At 49.0% G+C, this 16,988-nt stretch overlaps 2 protein-coding genes across 2 annotated transcripts in view; one reads left to right on the forward strand and one right to left on the reverse strand.

The window, feature by feature from the left end:
* Positions 1-10,289, forward strand: mep1a.2 (meprin A, alpha (PABA peptide hydrolase), tandem duplicate 2). Its single transcript, XM_030345952.1, has 15 exons — positions 1-183; positions 233-427; positions 508-532; positions 689-742; positions 864-901; positions 1,586-1,661; positions 1,740-1,857; positions 3,293-3,480; positions 4,530-4,751; positions 5,393-5,539; positions 6,132-6,347; positions 6,739-7,179; positions 7,671-7,844; positions 8,228-8,438; positions 9,173-10,289. Exons 2-15 carry the CDS (start codon positions 317-319, stop codon positions 9,333-9,335), a joined length of 2,184 nt encoding a protein of 727 aa, XP_030201812.1. The 5' UTR covers positions 1-183; positions 233-316; the 3' UTR covers positions 9,336-10,289.
* adgrf3b (adhesion G protein-coupled receptor F3b) overlaps positions 10,260-16,988 on the reverse strand; it is a 20,187-nt gene continuing 13,458 nt past the window's right edge. The window contains exons 12-18 of the mRNA XM_030346126.1: positions 15,119-15,318; positions 13,917-14,102; positions 12,163-13,506; positions 11,735-11,776; positions 11,590-11,625; positions 11,439-11,512; positions 10,260-10,862 (exon numbers count right to left, since the gene is read on the reverse strand). Coding sequence (XP_030201986.1) covers positions 11,462-11,512; positions 11,590-11,625; positions 11,735-11,776; positions 12,163-13,506; positions 13,917-14,102; positions 15,119-15,318 — 1,859 coding nt within the window. The 3' untranslated portion in view covers positions 10,260-10,862; positions 11,439-11,461. The remainder of the gene's footprint in view (positions 10,863-11,438; positions 11,513-11,589; positions 11,626-11,734; positions 11,777-12,162; positions 13,507-13,916; positions 14,103-15,118; positions 15,319-16,988) is intronic.

Consider the following 16,988-nt stretch of genomic DNA (forward strand, 5'->3'; position numbering starts at 1 on the left):
TGGATGAAAGCGTCAGCAGAATCCCCTAAATGTAAAATGGGAACAGATGAGCAACGTTAGCTTCCAGGTGAATGTGAATGTGAAGGTACAGGTGATCTCCAGGTGACCTGCATTAGCATCAGGTGAATGTGAAGGTACAGGTGATCTCCAGGTGAGCTGCATTAGCATCAGGTGAATGTGAAGGTACAGGTGATCTCCAGGTGAGCTGCATTAGCATCAGGTGAATGTGAAGGTACAGGTGAGCTACATCAACGTGCACCGCCTCCCTGTTACTCATTACGGGCGCAGATTGCCCGATCAAAGTTTGCGTCTCTTTATGAGATGTTGGCGTGATGAGCAGAGCATCGTTCCACTCCAGCCTCCGGACTTCAACATGGGCGCCGCGTGGAGGAGCTCTCCCCTGCTGGGGCTTCTGCTGCTACTGACGGTACCCCAGCCTTACAGCCTAAACCCTGTGCCCTTTAACGGGTTTGCCGACCTGCGACTGACTGCTCTCTTATCTTCCAGGTGCATGCTGCCCCCCAGGGCTACGGTCGGTACAGAGGGGGCAATGGTTCATCATCTCAACTTACTGCACGCAAACCCAACTGTTTTCTGAGGTAGCGTTGTTTGTGATTGTGTATTTTTGTGTGCGTTTGTGTGTGTGTGCGTTTGCGTGTGTCTGCGTATGTGTTTTTGTGTGTGTCAGGAGGGGATGCAGATAAAGGAGAACTACGGGACGACATTCCAGAGATCAACAGAGGTCTGCTAACTACCTTAACTTAACTAACTAACTAACTTAACTTAGCTCTATTCTAACTTCACTCTCTCAGCTCGGCCGGTGTGGTTCTGACCGCTCTCGGGTTCGTTTTGTGTTTCTGCAGATCTCGATCACCTGTTCCAGGGAGACATCGCCGGGGATGTGAGTGAATCCTAGACACAGATCTTTGTTTACTGTTGTTGTTGTTTGGTCAGTTTGTCTGGAGGATGGCCTATAATGTGGTCGTTTGTATGGGTGGATGTTTGTGTTTCTAAGGTTTTATTAGTGCTGTCAGTTAAACGCGTTATTATCGGCGTTAACGCAAACCAATTTTAACGGCGTTAATTTTTTTATTGCGCGATTAACACAATTTTTTTATTTTTTATATATTTTTTTCTTTGGCTCAAAACAAAGAAGCAGTAGCCTGACTGCTATGTTCAAGGCAGTATGTTTGTATGTTCATCGTTTAATTGCACTATAGGCTTTTTTTTTGTATCGTCCTGTTTTGATCAGTATATGCCAATGTTGTTATCAATAAAAAAACATTTGCAAGGGGCAAGCCGATGCACTTCTCCATGTTGATAAGAGCATTAAAATGAGAAAAATTAATGGGACAAAGAAATCAAGGGATATTTAGCATAGAAAAAAAGTGAGTTAACCATGACATTAATGCGATTAATCGCGATTAAATATTTGAATCGCTTGACAGCCCTAGTTTTTACGTATGTTGTGCATGTTTTTGTTTCCAGCCCAGGAAGTTGTGTGTGTGTACATTGTGTTTTGTTTTGTATGTTTGTGTTTATTGTGTTGCATTGTGTTATATGTTGTGTTTGTTTGTGTCTCCAGCCCCGGAGAAACGCCATCCTGAACGACACGATGCGCTGGACCTTCCCCATCCCCTACATCCTAACCGACTCCCTCGGTAAGCGGACACTAACCCGTGACACTAACCCGTGAGCACGCCGTCCCCATCCCCCCCTGACCGCTGTCGCCCCCACAGACCTGAACGCCAAGGGGGTGATCCTGCAGGCCATGGAGGCCTACCGCCTCAAGTCCTGCGTGGACTTCAAACCCTACGAAGGAGAAGCCTCATACCTGTCCTTCACCAAGCTGTCCGGGTAGGAGCCCTCAACTACGCAACCTGCAACACCAGCACTTCACTACGCCCTTCACCCTGCAACACCAGCACTTTAAACTACGTACTTTAACCTGCAACACCAGCACCTTAAACTACGCCCTTCACCCTGCAACACCAGCACCTTAAACTACGCAACCTGCAACACCAGCACCTTAAACTACGCACCACAACCTGCAACACCAGCACCTTAAACTACGCACCACAACCTGCAACACCAGCAGCTTAAACTACGCACCGCAACCTGCAACACCAGCACCTTAAACTACGCACCACAACCTGCAACACCAGCACCTTAAACTACATACTTTAACCTACAACACCAGCACCTTAAACTACGCAACCTGCAACACCAGCACCTTAAACTACGCACCACAACCTGCAACACCAGCACCTTAAACTACGCACCACAACCTGCAACACCAGCAGCTTAAACTACGCAACCTGCAACACCAGCACCTTAAACTACGCAACCTGCAACACCAGCACCTTAAACTACGCACCACAACCTGCAACACCAGCACCTTAAACTACGCACCACAACCTGCAACACCAGCACCTTAAACTACGCACCACAACCTGCAACACCAGCACCTTAAACTACGCAACCTGCAACACCAGCACCTTAAACTACGTACTTTAACCTACAACACCAGCACCTTAGACTACGCAGCTTAACCTACAACACCAGCACCTTAAACTACGCACCACAACCTGCAACACCAGCACCTTAAACTACGCAACCTGCAACACCAGCACCTTAAACTACGTACTTTAACCTACAACACCAGCACCTTAGACTACGCAGCTTAACCTACAACACCAGCACCTTAAACTACGCAACCTGCAACACCAGCACCTTAAACTACGCACCACAACCTGCAACACCAGCAGCTTAAACTACGCAACCTGCAACACCAGCACCTTAAACTACGCACCACAACCTGCAACACCAGCACCTTAAACTACGCACCACAACCTGCAACACCAGCACCTTAAACTACGCAACCTGCAACACCAGCACCTTAAACTACGCACCACAACCTGCAACACCAGCACCTTAAACTACGCAACCTGCAACACCAGCACCTTAAACTGCGCACCACAACCTGCAACACCAGCACCTTAAACTGCGCATTATAAACTGCAACACCAGCACTTTAAACTACGCAACCTGCAACACCAGCACCGTAAACTATGCAGCTTAACCTACAACTCCTGCACCTTAAACTATGCACTTTTACACCAGCACCTTAAACTACGCAGTTTAAGCTGCAACACCACTAAAGAAGAGTTATAAGAGTTAAAAACATAAAGCCTGTAATACCACGGTACCCGTCTCCCAGTACCGGTCTCCCAGTACCGGTGTCACAGAACCAGTCTCCTGGTATCCACCTCACAGCAGCTGTCCTCCCCAGGTGCTGGTCCTTCGTGGGGGACCTGAAGGAGGGCCACGCCCAGGGCCAGAATGTGTCCATCGGGGCTGGCTGCGACACGCGCGCCGTCGTGGAGCACGAGCTGCTGCACGCGCTGGGCTTCTACCACGAGCAGTCCCGCGCCGACCGGGACAACTACGTCCACATCGCGTGGGACCAGATCCTGGAAGGTCTGTGGAACCTCCCTAAAACTAGGTCAGGTTAGGTAGACGAGAGCAGGTTAGTTACACTAGACTAGAGCAGGTTAGTTTGACTAGAGTAGGTTAGTTAGAATATGCTAGGTCGGGTGAGTTACACTAGACTAGAGCAGGTTAGTTAGACTAGAGTAGAGTAGGTTAGTTACACTAGACTAGAGCGGGTTAGTTACACAAGAGCAGGTTAGTTACACTAGACTAGAGTCGGTTAGTTACACTAGACTAGAGCGGGTTAGTTAGACTAGAGTAGTTTAGTTAGCCTAGACTAGAGTAGGTTAGTTGCACTAAACTAGAGCGGGTAAGTTACACTAGAGCAGGTTAGTTAGACTAGAGTAGGTTAGTTAGACTAGAGTAGGTTAGTTAGCCTAGACTAGAGTAGGTTAATTACACTAGACTAGAGCGGGTTAGTTATACAAGAGCAGGTTAGTTACACTAGACTAGAGTCGGTTAGTTACACTAGACTAGAGCGGGTTAGTTAGACTAGAGTAGGTTAGTTAGCCTAGACTAGAGTAGGTTAGTTGCACTAAACTAGAGCGGGTAAGTTACACTAGAGCAGGTTAGTCAGACTAGACTAGAGTAGGTTAGTTACACTAGACTAGAGAGGGTTAGTTAGACTAGACTAGAGTAGGTTAATTACACTAAAATAGAGCGGGTAAGTTACACTAGAGCAGGATAGTCAGACTAGACTAGAGTAGGTTAGTTACACTAGACTAGAGCGGGTTAGTTAGATTAGACTAGAGTAGGTTAGTTACACTAGACTAGAGCAGGTTGGTTCGACTAGAGTAGGTTAGTTAGCCTGGACTAGAGTAGTTCATTTACACTAGACTACAGTAGGTTAGTTAACTAGACTAGAGCGGGTAAGTTGTAAGGTTGTCCTGTGTCCTCCCAGAATAGAGTGGTGGTTGTACAGCAGAACGTTCCTGACAGCAGAACTTTCCTGACAGCAGAACGTTCCTAACAGCAGAACGTTCCTGACAGCAGAATGTTCCTGACAGCAGAACGTTCCTGACCCGTTCCTCCTGCAGGGAAGGAGCACAACTTCAACAAGTACGAGGACGACTTCATCACGGACCTGAACACGGCGTACGACTACGAGTCCATCATGCACTACCGGCCATTCTCCTTCAACAAGGACCCCTTGGTGCCCACCATCACCACCGCCATCCCTGCCTTCAACGCCCTCATCGGCCAGCGCCTCGACTTCAGCGCCACCGACCTCACCCGGCTCAACCGCATGTACGACTGTGGTGAGCGCGCACACACACACACACACACACAAGCGCACGCACGTATCCGTGCAGGAAACTCTAGATTATGATTATTGGGGAATAGGATATTCTAGATTCTAAAGACATAGGGGATTATCAGGACATAGAGGATTATCAGGACATAGGGGTTTATCAGGACATAAAGGATTATCAGGACATAGGGGATTATCAGGACATAGAGGGTAATCAGGACATAGGGGATTATCAGGACATAGGGGTTTATCAGGACATAGGGGATTATCAGGACATAGGGGATTATCAGGACATAGGGGTAATCAGGACACAGGGGATTATCAGGACATAGGGGGTAATCAGGACATAGGGGATTATCAGGACATAGGGGTTTATCAGGACATAGGGGACTATCAAGACATAGGTGGTAATCAGGACATAGGGGATTATCAAGACATAGAGGATTATCAGGACATAGGGGATTATCAGGACATAGGGGGTAATCAGGACATAGGGGGTAATCAGGACATAGGGGATTATCAGGACATAGGGGATTATCAGGACATAGGGGGTAATCAGGACATCGGGGGTTATCAGGACATAGAGGATTATCAGGACATAGAGGATGAGGAGGCCGTAGTGGGAGTGTTGACTGGTTTCCTGTGCAGCCCAGAGCCTGACCCTACTGGACCAGTGCTCCTTTGAGCTCATCAACATCTGTGGGATGATCCAGAACCAGAAGGACCACGCAGACTGGATCCAGACCCTCAGCACCCCCGGCCAGCCCGACCACACTCTGCTGGGCCGCTGCCGAGGTGCACGCACGCACACACACGCACGCACACACACACGCACGCACGCACGCAAGCACGCACACACACATGCAAACACACACATGCGCGCACGCACACACACGCACACACACGCACAACCAAATGCCAACGTTCTGGTCTTGTTGTGGGGTTGTGGTTACATAAATTTGTGTGTGTATGTGTCTGTCTGCCCGTGTGTGTGTGTGTGTGTGTGTGTGTGTGTGTGTGTCTGTCTGTCTGCCCGTGTGTGTGTGTGTGCGTGTGTGTCTGCCCGTGTGTGTCTGTCTGCCCGTCTGTCTGCCCGTCTGTGTGTGTGTGTGTGTGTGCCCGTGTGTGTGTGTGTGTGTGTGTGTGTGTGTCTGTGTGTGTGTGTGTGTGTGTGTGTGTGTGTGTGCCCGTGTGTGTGTGTGTGTGTGTGCCCGTGTGTGTGTGTGTGTGTCTGCCCATGTGTGTGTGTGTGTGTGCCCGTGTGTGTGTGTGTGTGTGTGTGTGTGTGTGTGTGTGTGTGCCCGTGTGTGTGTGTGTGTGTGCCCGTGTGTGTGTGTGTGTGTGTGTGTGTGTGTGTGCCCGTGTGTGTGTGTGTGTGTGTGTCTAGACGCGGGGTACTTCATGGGCTTCGACGTGGCGGGGGGCCCGGCGGGGGCCAGCGCCCTGCTGGAGTCCCGGGTCCTGCACCCGCGCCGGGACCAGCAGTGCCTCCACTTCTTCTACCGGACCGGCCTCACGCCGGGGGACCGGCTGGTGGTCTGGGTCCGCACGGACGACGGCACCGGGGCGGTCCGCAGGGTCCGCAAGATACACACCATCACAGGTAACACACACACACGCGGGCAGACACGCACACACACACACACACACACACACACACACACACACACACACACACACACACACCATCACAGGTAACACACACCATCACAGGTAACACACACACACACCATCAAAGGTAACACACACACACACATCACAGGTAACACACACACCATCACAGGTAACACACACACACACCATCAAAGGTAACACACACACACACCATCAAAGGTAACACACACACACACCATCAAAGTAACACACACACACACACACACACACAGATCACAGGTAACACACACATCATCACAGGTAACACACACACACACACACACACACACACACACACACACACACACACACCCTCCCAGGTAACCCCCCTCCCTCCCCAGGTGAGGGGACGGGCCGCTGGCACCTGGCCCATGTGACTCTGCGGCAGACGGAGAAGTTCCGCTACTTCTTCCAGGGCGTGCAGGGCTCCGCCTCCTCCACGGGCGCCATCTCGCTCGATGACATCACGCTCAGCGAGACCGTCTGCCCGAGCGCCGTCTGGCAGGTCTCGAACTTCTCGCTCGTGGGCGTGGCCCCGGGCACGGCCCTCACCAGCCGCTGCTACTCCAGCCCCGAGGGCTACTCCTTCGGGCTCCGCCTCTACCCCCGGGGCTTTGACCCCTCCTACCGGGACCACCTGGCCCTGACCGTCCACCTGTGCTCCGGGCCGGACGACGCGGTGATGGAGTGGCCGGCGCTGCACCGGCAGGTGACCGTCACGGTGCTGGACCAGGACGCCGACGCCACGCGCACCATGTCCTCCAGCCGAAGCTTCACCACTGGTACACAGGCCCCGCCCACTGACCGGCCCCGCCCACTGACCGGCCCCGCCCACTGACCGGCCCCGCCCACTGACCGGCCCCGCCCACTGACCGGCCCCGCCCACTGACCGGCCCCGCCCACTGACAGGCCCCGCCCACTGACTGGCCTCGCCCACTGACCGGCCCCGCCCACTGACCGGCCCCGCCCACTTACAGGCCCCGCCCACTGGCCGGCCCCGCCCACTGACAGGCCCTGCCCACTGACAGGCCCTGTCGACTAACATGCCCTGCCCAGTGACAGGCCACGCCCATTGACACGCCCCGCTTACCGACACGTCCACAGACACGCCCCACCCACTGACAAGCCCCGCCCACTAACACGCCCTGTCCACTGACTAGTCCCGCCCACTAACACGCCCCAAACATCATACTAAGCTAATTACTGGGAAGGAAATTATACATAATATTAATATATTAAAGTGGATATTAAAGTGTTTGACCCCTGACCCCAGATGCAGCGGGGCCCTGGGAGAGACCCACCGCGACCTCCTCGGCCACCTGGGACCCCAGCTGCAGCTGTTACCGCGGCAAAGACTTTGGCTGGCCCACCTTCATGTCCCACGATCAGCTTGGGAGGCGGAGCTTCCTGAAGAACGATGACCTCATCATCACCGCCGACTTCAACGGTACCGGCCTTCCTGTTGACCTGTTACCCCATATTCTGGGCTTCTTCAGCTCTAACCTCTGACCTCTGACCTCTGACCGCTCTCCACAGTTTGGATCGTTTAGGTCAAACCAAGCGTTCGCTTTATCTTTCAGGAATCGCTTGTTAAGCCTCGTTAAGCCTTATTAATTCTTGTTAAGCCTTGTTACGCCTCGTTAAGCCTCATTAAGCCTCTTTAAGCCTCGTTAAGCCTTGTTAAGCCTTGTTACGCCTCGTTAAGCCTCTTTAAGCCTTTAAGGTCCCATGGATGTAAAAATGCAGAATGTATATACATATATCTATCCATTATATGTATATATACATGTATATAACTGTATATCTCCATGCCCCCGCTGTGGTCCTCAGACCTGACCCACCTCCTCCGTACCGAGGAGAGGCCAGCAGCGCATACTGATGACGTCACAGACCCTGGTGACATCACAGGGGCGGAGCCAGCCAGAGGGCAGGACGGGGGGCGGGCCCGGGAGCGGCGTGCGGCCAGCGGGGACCCCTGCTCCCCCAACCCCTGCCTCCACCAAGGGGTGTGTGTCAACACACACGGCGCCGCAAGCTGCAGGTGAGTGTGTGTGTGTGTGTGTGTGTTTGTGTGTGTGTGTGTGTGTGTGTGTGTGTGTGTGTGTGTGTGTGTGTGTGTGTGTGTGTGTGTGTGTGTGTGTGTGTGTGTGTGTGTGCGCGTGCGTGTGCGCGTGCACGCGCGCGTGGTAGGTACCTTCACATGAACACCAACAAACTAAAATGAAGGCATGATCTAAAGAAGATTTCTAACATTAAAATATGATAATAACATTGATAATATCACTGTTATAACAGGTGAAAATAACATTAATGATGTCACTACGTTATAACAGGTGATAATAACATTAATGATGTCACTATGTTATAACAGGTGATAATAACATTAATGATGTCACTATATTATTAAAGGGATAATAACATTAATGATGTCACTATGTTATAACAGGTGATTATAACATTAATGATGTCACTATTTTATAACAGGTGATAATAACATTAATGATGTCACTATGTTATAACAGGTCATAATAACATTAATGTTGTCACTATGTAATAACAGGTCATAATAACATTAGTGATGTCACTATGTTATAACAGGTGATAATAACATTAGTGATGTCACTATGTTATAACAGGTGATAATAACATTAATGATGTCACTATGTTATAAAAGGGATAATAACATTAATGATGTCACTATGTTATAACAGGTGATAATAACATGAATGATGTCATTATGTTATAACAGGTGATAATAACATTACGTTACAACAGGTGTGCATCTGGTCGTGCCACTTTCTACACCGGCGAGACATGTCACATGATGCGTTACCATGGCGACGTACTGGGGGCTGTGATCGGTGGCGTGGCGGGCATCGTCGTTATGACGACCTCCATCCTGGCCGTGCTCAGGAGGCGTCGGCCCGGCGGTCACTGAGAGTGTCACGTTCTCCCATCATGCAACACGCCGGAGACATGTTGTGACGTTAAGAGGCATGTGTGAATATTTACGAGTTATATTAATATAACGGTGTATTCGTTGGCTTAGCTCAGGAGGTAGAGCAGTTGTCTTGTAATCTAAAGGTTCCTAGTTCGATCCCCTGCTCCTCCTAGCTGAGTGTTGATGTGTCCCTGAGAAAACACTCGCCTTGCATGCTTGACTCAGTGTGTCAATGTGTGTATAAACCGATGTAAGTCGCTTTGGATAAAAGCGCCTGCTAATTGTTATTGTAATAATATTTATAAAACAATGTTATAATGTTAACATAACAATGTTATAATAACGATCTAATTATATTAATATAACAATGTAAGAATAATAATATAACGTATAATAATATTAATATAATCAGTGTTGTCCAGCTTGCTGCCCCTCCTCCTTTAACCTCTGAGCCTTGATACCCCAGCTTTAACCTCTGAGTCTTGATACCCCAGCTTTAACCTCTGATCCTTGATACCCCAGCTTTAACCTCTGAGCCTTGATACCCCAGCTTTAACCTCTGATCCTTGATACCCCAGCTTTAACCTCTGAGCCTTAATACCCCAGCTTTAACCTCTGAGCCTTGATACCCCAGCTTTAACCTCTGAGCCTTGATACCCCAGCTTTAACCTCTGATCCTTGAAACCCTAGCTTTAACCTCTGATCCTTGATACCCCAGCTTTAACCTCTGATCCTTGATACCCCAGCTTTAACCTCTGAGCCTTGATACCCCAGCTTTAACCTCTGCTCTAATTTCTGCCTTTGTAAACTAAACACAAGGCAGACACATTCAGACAGATTCCACTTTTTTGACAGCAGAGTTTGCTTTGGTAAATTTGTCTTGATTGTAAATCTTTGATCTACAGAATAAAATGAGATGTCTCAGGGGAATAAATACAATTTCTACTTTAATTGAATCTTGTTAGTTTTCAGTTGTTTTACAGATCAGCTCAGGTTGTTGTGAAAGACTATAACAAACTACTCCAGTATCAAAGTAATATTCCAACATTAAAACTATTCCAATATTAAAACTATTCCAATAATAAAACGATTAAAATATTAAAACGATTACATTTAGACTGACGATTTCTAAGTAGATATTTATCCTTTACATCGGCGTATTCAAAACATTTGATCTAAATAGCAAATATCTCAATACTAGGTATCATACATCACATCACACTCATTCAAATAGTTATTCAAATCATTTAGATTCCAGGTAAATGCACTCATAATTTGTACTTCATGTGTTCTGTACAAAACCTTTTTACATCCTCTATTCAAACACAGTGAGCTGCTCATTCTTCTTCAAAGACTCTGATATGTACATGTCTAAAGTCCAGTTACAGCTTGTACTATAACTACACTTAAATAGGTTAAGGATGACTGTGTGAACTACTACGTAATTAACTAGAAGACGTTGGCTTTCCTCCTCCTCCTCTTCCTCCTCCTCCTCTGGAATACCAACTGCCCCCTCATCACCTCCTGTTGGATAATAACACAAGGATATTGAGGATGCCACCTCCCACTTCAACTACATAAGTCAGAAGAAAGAGAAACAACAATATATCTCTGTCGGTACAGTAAGGACTTTCATAGAAGCAAGTGCCAAGCAGTAACAATCGCTAGGTTAACCCATTCCCCGTACACAACAAAGATAGCTAGGATAAGTTGCTACACCATGCTAAGTACTGTTTTTAAGTGCCAGGACATAAGTGCCTGGCACTTAATGCGTGCATTTAGTGCCAGGCCGTAAAACATACAACAAGTGTGTACATTAAGTGCCAGGACGTACAACGTACAATAAGTGTTTACATTAAGTGCCAGGGCATCAGACATACAACACACTGCCGTTTCCTCGACAGTGACCAATAAGTCCATGTGAGGGCAGTCTTTCCCTCGCACATGGAGGAGCACAGTCTTGTCGAGGCCTCCACCACCTTTTACACAATCACCGCCACCTCCAACTCCACCATCACAAACACCACCACCTCCAACACAGTCACCACTACCTCCACCATCACTTAGACCAACATCAACACCACCTCAAGCCTCCATCACCTGCATCTCCCTCCACTCCCGCCTCAGTTCTTTGAGGTGTTGGTGGTGTTGTTACTCTTCTCGCCTGATGACGTCTGGGGAGCAGAGAGAGGGAACATTAGCGTCTAGATGTTTGGACATGGAGATGTTCTGCTGCCGGACCCGCTCTCACCTTGGCCAGTATGAGCTTCAGAACCTCGTCCCGTACCTGCCGGCACACCAAACACAAAGTCACGACCCCGTCAAAGCAGCCTAAGTATTGAGGCACTTATGTACAGGGAGACAGCATGGTCACATCAACGGTGTTTGAATCCTACCCTTTGTTCCGCCAGAACCCCCGTGATGAACAGAAACAGACCCTGAGAACAGAGAGCCCCGATTAATGGAGACACAATATTTAACACAATGTTTTCAGGAAAGGATCCGTAGGTCTTTTGTGGTAAATGTTGAGACATCTACTCTAGTTAATAGTGTAATTTAGTAACTAAGAAAGTTTCTTTGTTCCAAAGCGACTCTTATTTAATTGGGGTAGTTTATTAAGACTGAGGACACGGTGAAGTGGGCAGCGTTTTTCCCATAGATAGATTTTTTTTCCTGGGGATCAAACCCAGGAGCTTTGGGCGTGGCGCCTGCCTAGACGCGGCAGTATCCTGTACAACGGTTCCCCTCTCTACTACTACTACTACTCTTCGTCCCCTATGGGACATAAGGCTTCAATGAGCACCCTCCATGGTTCCCCTCTCACCTGGAAGGAATTGAGGATGGTGAAGGCGTAGGTGATGAAGATCATGAGGCCGGACTGCGTGCTGCCGTCGATGGAAGCCTCGTCGCTGGAGTCTCCCAGGAACAGCATGACAAAGCCCAGGATCCAGGTGAGGCCGAAGGCCGGCGTGAGGAACAGCATGACCTTCAGGATGCTCTTGGCAGTTTCTGCGTCGGACTTGTTGTCATCGGGGACGGCGGTCTTGGTGAGCGTGAGGATGACCACGCACATGGAGAAGAGGTTGGTGAGGACCACAACGCCCACGGGCAGCAGGAAGGCGTGGATAGAGCCCCTCAGAAGCCCCTCATAGGTCAGCCAACAGGTCCCCTTCTTCCGGTAGTCGCTGCCCGTGTACTTGTAGTAGACGTAGGTGCTGCCCACGATGAGCATGGGCACGATGTAGCCCACGATGCTGGACAGGAACATGAACACCCTCTTCCTCAGCGGGTTGAAGACGAAGATGAGCTGGTGGACCAGCATGACGCTGAGACACAGCATCCAGCAGAACATGGTGAGGAAGAACAAGTGCTGGCAGATGGTGAACACCAGGCACACGTTCTCGCTGATCTTGTCGGGGAAGGAGGAGGCCAGGAAGCAGAGGTCGGCCAGCAGGAGGCTGACGGCGATGTTGACCAGAGAAGTGTGGCGGAAGTGCGAGAGGTTGCTCTTGACGACGGCCGACCACACCAGCGCCTCGATGATGAGGAAGAGCAGCAGGGCGCAGATGGACACGCCCAGACCCAGGTAGGTGAGCTCGTCCAGGAAAGGCAGGATCAGGGTGGTTTTGGACATCAGGGCGGAGAAGGGCGTCAGATGGCTACACTCGCAGACGGTTTCATTCCCGTCCTCGCTGGTCACCAGCTGGCACCCCTCGCCGGACCACTGGTGGGACGAGATGTTCCAGAACACGCATTCGACTTCGTTGAAATCCGGGTACTCCCTGGGGAAGTTGAGCTTGATGTCGATGGTCTCTCTGCTGCTGTTCTGCAGAGTGGCCGACACCACCAGGCTTGCCGTCTTGCTGTTCTTGTTAATTCGGGGCAGCTTGTAGGCCAGGTTCTTCACGGCCATGGTCTTGATGATGCCCTCGCTGTTGTTCACGGCCACGTCCACACCGAACACAGTCTGGCTGCAGTCCTCCTCCTCCACCTGGCAGATGACCAGCTTGACGTTGTCCGAGTCCTCGCCCTTGCTGAGGTTGGCCTGGATGTTCTCCACGAGGCCCTCCACCGACTCCAGGTATTGTGTGGACATGGTGTTCTGGACGGTAATGTTGACGGCCTCCCATGATTGGTTCAGCATGTTACTGGCCGCATTGATCAGGTCCTGGAAGGGGAGGGGGGAGGATGTCAGGTAACGCTCACCTGGTCCCAGTGGGATTACCTTTACATTCAGGGTGTTAACAAGTACATTTGTCAGAAGAAGAGAAAAATATATATATCGCTGTCAGGACAGTAAGGATTTTCATAGAAGCAAGTTCCAAGCACTATCAATCACTAGGTAAACCCATTCTCCCTTTACACAAAGAGCTATCTAGGATAAGCTGCTACACCATGCTACGTACTATTTTTAGGCGCAAGGACGTGCAACATACAATAAGTGTGTACATGAAGTGCCAGATTTTTGTACATTAAGTGCCAGGAATGCTTCAAGTCCAGCGAGCTTTAGTGGTTTGTAAGGGGGATAGCGAGCTCCAGTGTTGAAACACTGATCCCCGTCGGCAGTGTCCTACTCACAGGAAACAGCTGGTCGTGGAGCACCACGTTGCCCGAGGCCTCGGCCATGGTGCTCAGGATGCTGATGCCCGCGCCCAGGTCGGCCAGGTCCTCCTTGGAGCCCGTGTTCATGATGGATCCGTTGTTCAGATTCCCGAAGATGCCCTCGGCCGCGCTCTGCGTCGCGCCAAAGCCTTGTTTGAAGCTCTGCCAGACAAGTTTCACACGATTTATTTATGTTTTAAGTATTCTTTTTTTCCAAGTTTCTATTTCTTTTCTTAAGTATTCCTTTTTTTCAACTAGTACTAGTTGTAGTTAGGCCAGAGATGGTTAATAGTACTAGTTGTTGTTAGGTCAGAGATGGTTAATAGTGCTAGTTGTAGTTAGGTCAGAGATGGTTAATAGTACTAGTTGTAGTTAGGCCAGAGCTGGTTAATAGTACTAGTTGTAGTTATGTTAGAGATTTTTTAATAGTTCTAGTTGTAGTAAGGCCAGAGATGGTTAATAGTACTAGTTGTAGTTAGGCCAGAGATGGTTAATAGTACTAGTTGTAGTTAGGTCAGAGATGGTTAATAGTACTAGTTGTAGTTAGGTCAGAGACTGTTAATAGTACTAGTTGAAGTAAGGTCAGAGATGGTTAATAGTACTAGTTGTAGTTAGGTCAGAGATGGTTAATAGTACTAGTTGAAGTAAGGTCAGAGATGGTTAATAGTACTAGTTGTAGTTAGGTCAGAGATGGTTAATAGTACTAGTTGTAGTTAGGTCAGAGACGGTTAATAGTACTAGTTGTAGTTAGGTCAGAGATGGTTAATAGTACTAGTTGTAGTTAGGTCTGAGATGTTTAATAGTACTAGTTGTAGTTAGGTTAGAGATGGTTAATAGTACTAGTTGTAGTTAGGCCAGAGATGGTTAATAGTACTAGTTGTAGTTAGGTCAGAGATGGTTAATAATACTAGTTGTAGTTAGGTCAGAGATGGTTAATAGTACTAGTTGTAGTTAGGTCAGAGACGGTTAATAGTACTAGTTGTAGTTAGGTCAGAGATGGTTAATAGTACTAGTTGTAGTTAGGTCTGAGATGTTTAATAGTACTAGTTGTAGTTAGGTTAGAGATGGTTAATAGTACTAGTTGTAGTTAGGCCAGAGATGGTTAATAGTACTAGTTGTAGTTAGGTCAGAGATGGTTAATAATACTAGTTGTAGTTAGGTCAGAGATGGTTAGTTACATCAGCCACGTCCAGGGCCCTCAGCACATCAGTGGAGATGCACTGGTAGAAGGGCTCCTGCCAGGCACTGCCGTCACAGGTGCGAGACACGTAGCCCTCCCGGCCCTCGGGACACGTCCGGTTGAACACCGAGTACCCCGCTGGGGTGGGCGGCCACAAACTGAGGCCGGAGAACTCCGCCGCGCAGAACGCAGCGCCAGCTAGGAACACCAAGAGGGAAGACTACAAGTTATACTACAGGTAAGACCTCAGGTTATACTACAAGTATCCCTACAAGTTATGCTACAAGTAATACTACAGGTTATACTACAACTAAGACTACAAGTGATACTACAACTGATATAACAATTCATAATCTATACTACGAGGTACACTACAGGTAATTCTACAAGTTAAACTACAGGTTGTACTACAAGTTATGCTACAGGTAATGCTACAAGTTATACTAGAGGTAAGACTACAGGTTATACTACAAGTTATACTACAAATTATACAACAGGTAAGACTACGAGTTCAGGTAATACGTAAGGGATAATGCCCGACGAGGCACCCGGCTTCCATCGCGCGTCGGGACTGCTCATGCCTCCGCGTCGTCCATTAATTCCTGATAATGGACCCATCGAAGGGTATTAACCCGCTTATACCACGGTCACTTGCCAAAGAAAATGAATTAAGGCCATTCATTTATATTTCCATGCGTTTTACAATCCAAATATAAAGGTTATCACAAGCCATAACTTTGTTTCTCTGGTAACGCCTGAGGGTTTGACTACTTCCTGGAGCAACCATTACCCTCCCGTAATGTTCTGATGCAACGGATCGTTGCTCACTACTCCAGTAGTTAGGACGGACCTTAGCTACGACTTGGCAACGGGAGGTATTCTAGTCCGTCGGTTTTGACTGCGTTCCCGTTGCTATGGTTACTCATTTCTGAGACAGGCTGATAAGATACGCCAGCTAGCGCATTAATTGAGAACGGTGAACAGACAATTTGACTGGAACTACTAAGCATGTGTCCGTTTATCAGGAGTTAAAGGGGACATATTATGAAAACAGCACTTTTGGGGTGTTGTTGTGGGTTGGTGGTGCTCCCACACGCATACAAACTTTGAAATAAGTCCGTACATGATTTTTTGAGTGAGTTACGCATTTCTGGAAGCAGCCCGCCTCCAGCTACCAAACGAGCGAGTCAGTTTCGGCGCCCCCTCCTACGTAGGAAGGGGGCACGTTTGAATATTACCTCCCACTTCCCCACTCCCCTCCAATCAGAGCATCGCTAAGTTTTTGTGGACCAGCGGACGAGCAGCTCCGGCGGGGGCAACACGGCGCTAACCCTGCAGCTAAGCTCCGGGAGTACGATCCCTTTCTCTGGCGCCGAGCTCACCCCGCCGGAGCTGCCGCCGAAGGGAAGTCGGGAGGAGGAGACATGGAGTAGAAAGGGATTGTACTCCCGGAGCTGAGCTGCCGGACTGCCGCCGAGCTACCCCAGCTGGAGCTGCTCGTCCGCTGCCACCTAGCTTCGGCGCCAGCTCAGCTCCCGGAGTATACCGCCGAAGCGGCCAGACAGCTTCGACGGCGGCCGGACAGCAGTCCGGCAGCTCCGGCGCGGGGAGCTCGGAGGCAGTCCGGCAGCTCAGCTCCCGGAGTACAATCCTTTTCTTCTCCATGTCGCGGTTCATGGACTTCAGAGAGTCAAAGCCAAAGTTCCTTTCCCCCAATTCTTCTCAACCATGGCCGAGATACCCCCCACTACGAGTCTTTACTTGTGGAAGTACCAGAGACATCAGACACAGTCTTTATTATTCATAATATCATCCGAGCCGCACATAGCTTTTGGCCCTGATGTTAGATAGATTATATAAATACCGTA

Source organism: Gadus morhua, chromosome 21 (assembly GCF_902167405.1).
Source record: "Gadus morhua chromosome 21, gadMor3.0, whole genome shotgun sequence".
In the NCBI taxonomy this organism is placed as follows: domain Eukaryota; kingdom Metazoa; phylum Chordata; class Actinopteri; order Gadiformes; family Gadidae; genus Gadus; species Gadus morhua.

Excerpts from the sequence above, each read along its gene's own strand:
- mep1a.2 (XM_030345952.1), top strand. The coding sequence starts at position 317 with ATGAGATGTTGGCGTGATGAGCAGAGCATCGTTCCACTCCAGCCTCCG. Across the intron at positions 5,540-6,131 it reads TCTGCTGGGCCGCTGCCGAG|ACGCGGGGTACTTCATGGGC; the intron begins GTGCACGCACGC and ends GTGTGTGTCTAG. Across the intron at positions 6,348-6,738 it reads CAAGATACACACCATCACAG|GTGAGGGGACGGGCCGCTGG; the intron begins GTAACACACACA and ends CTCCCTCCCCAG.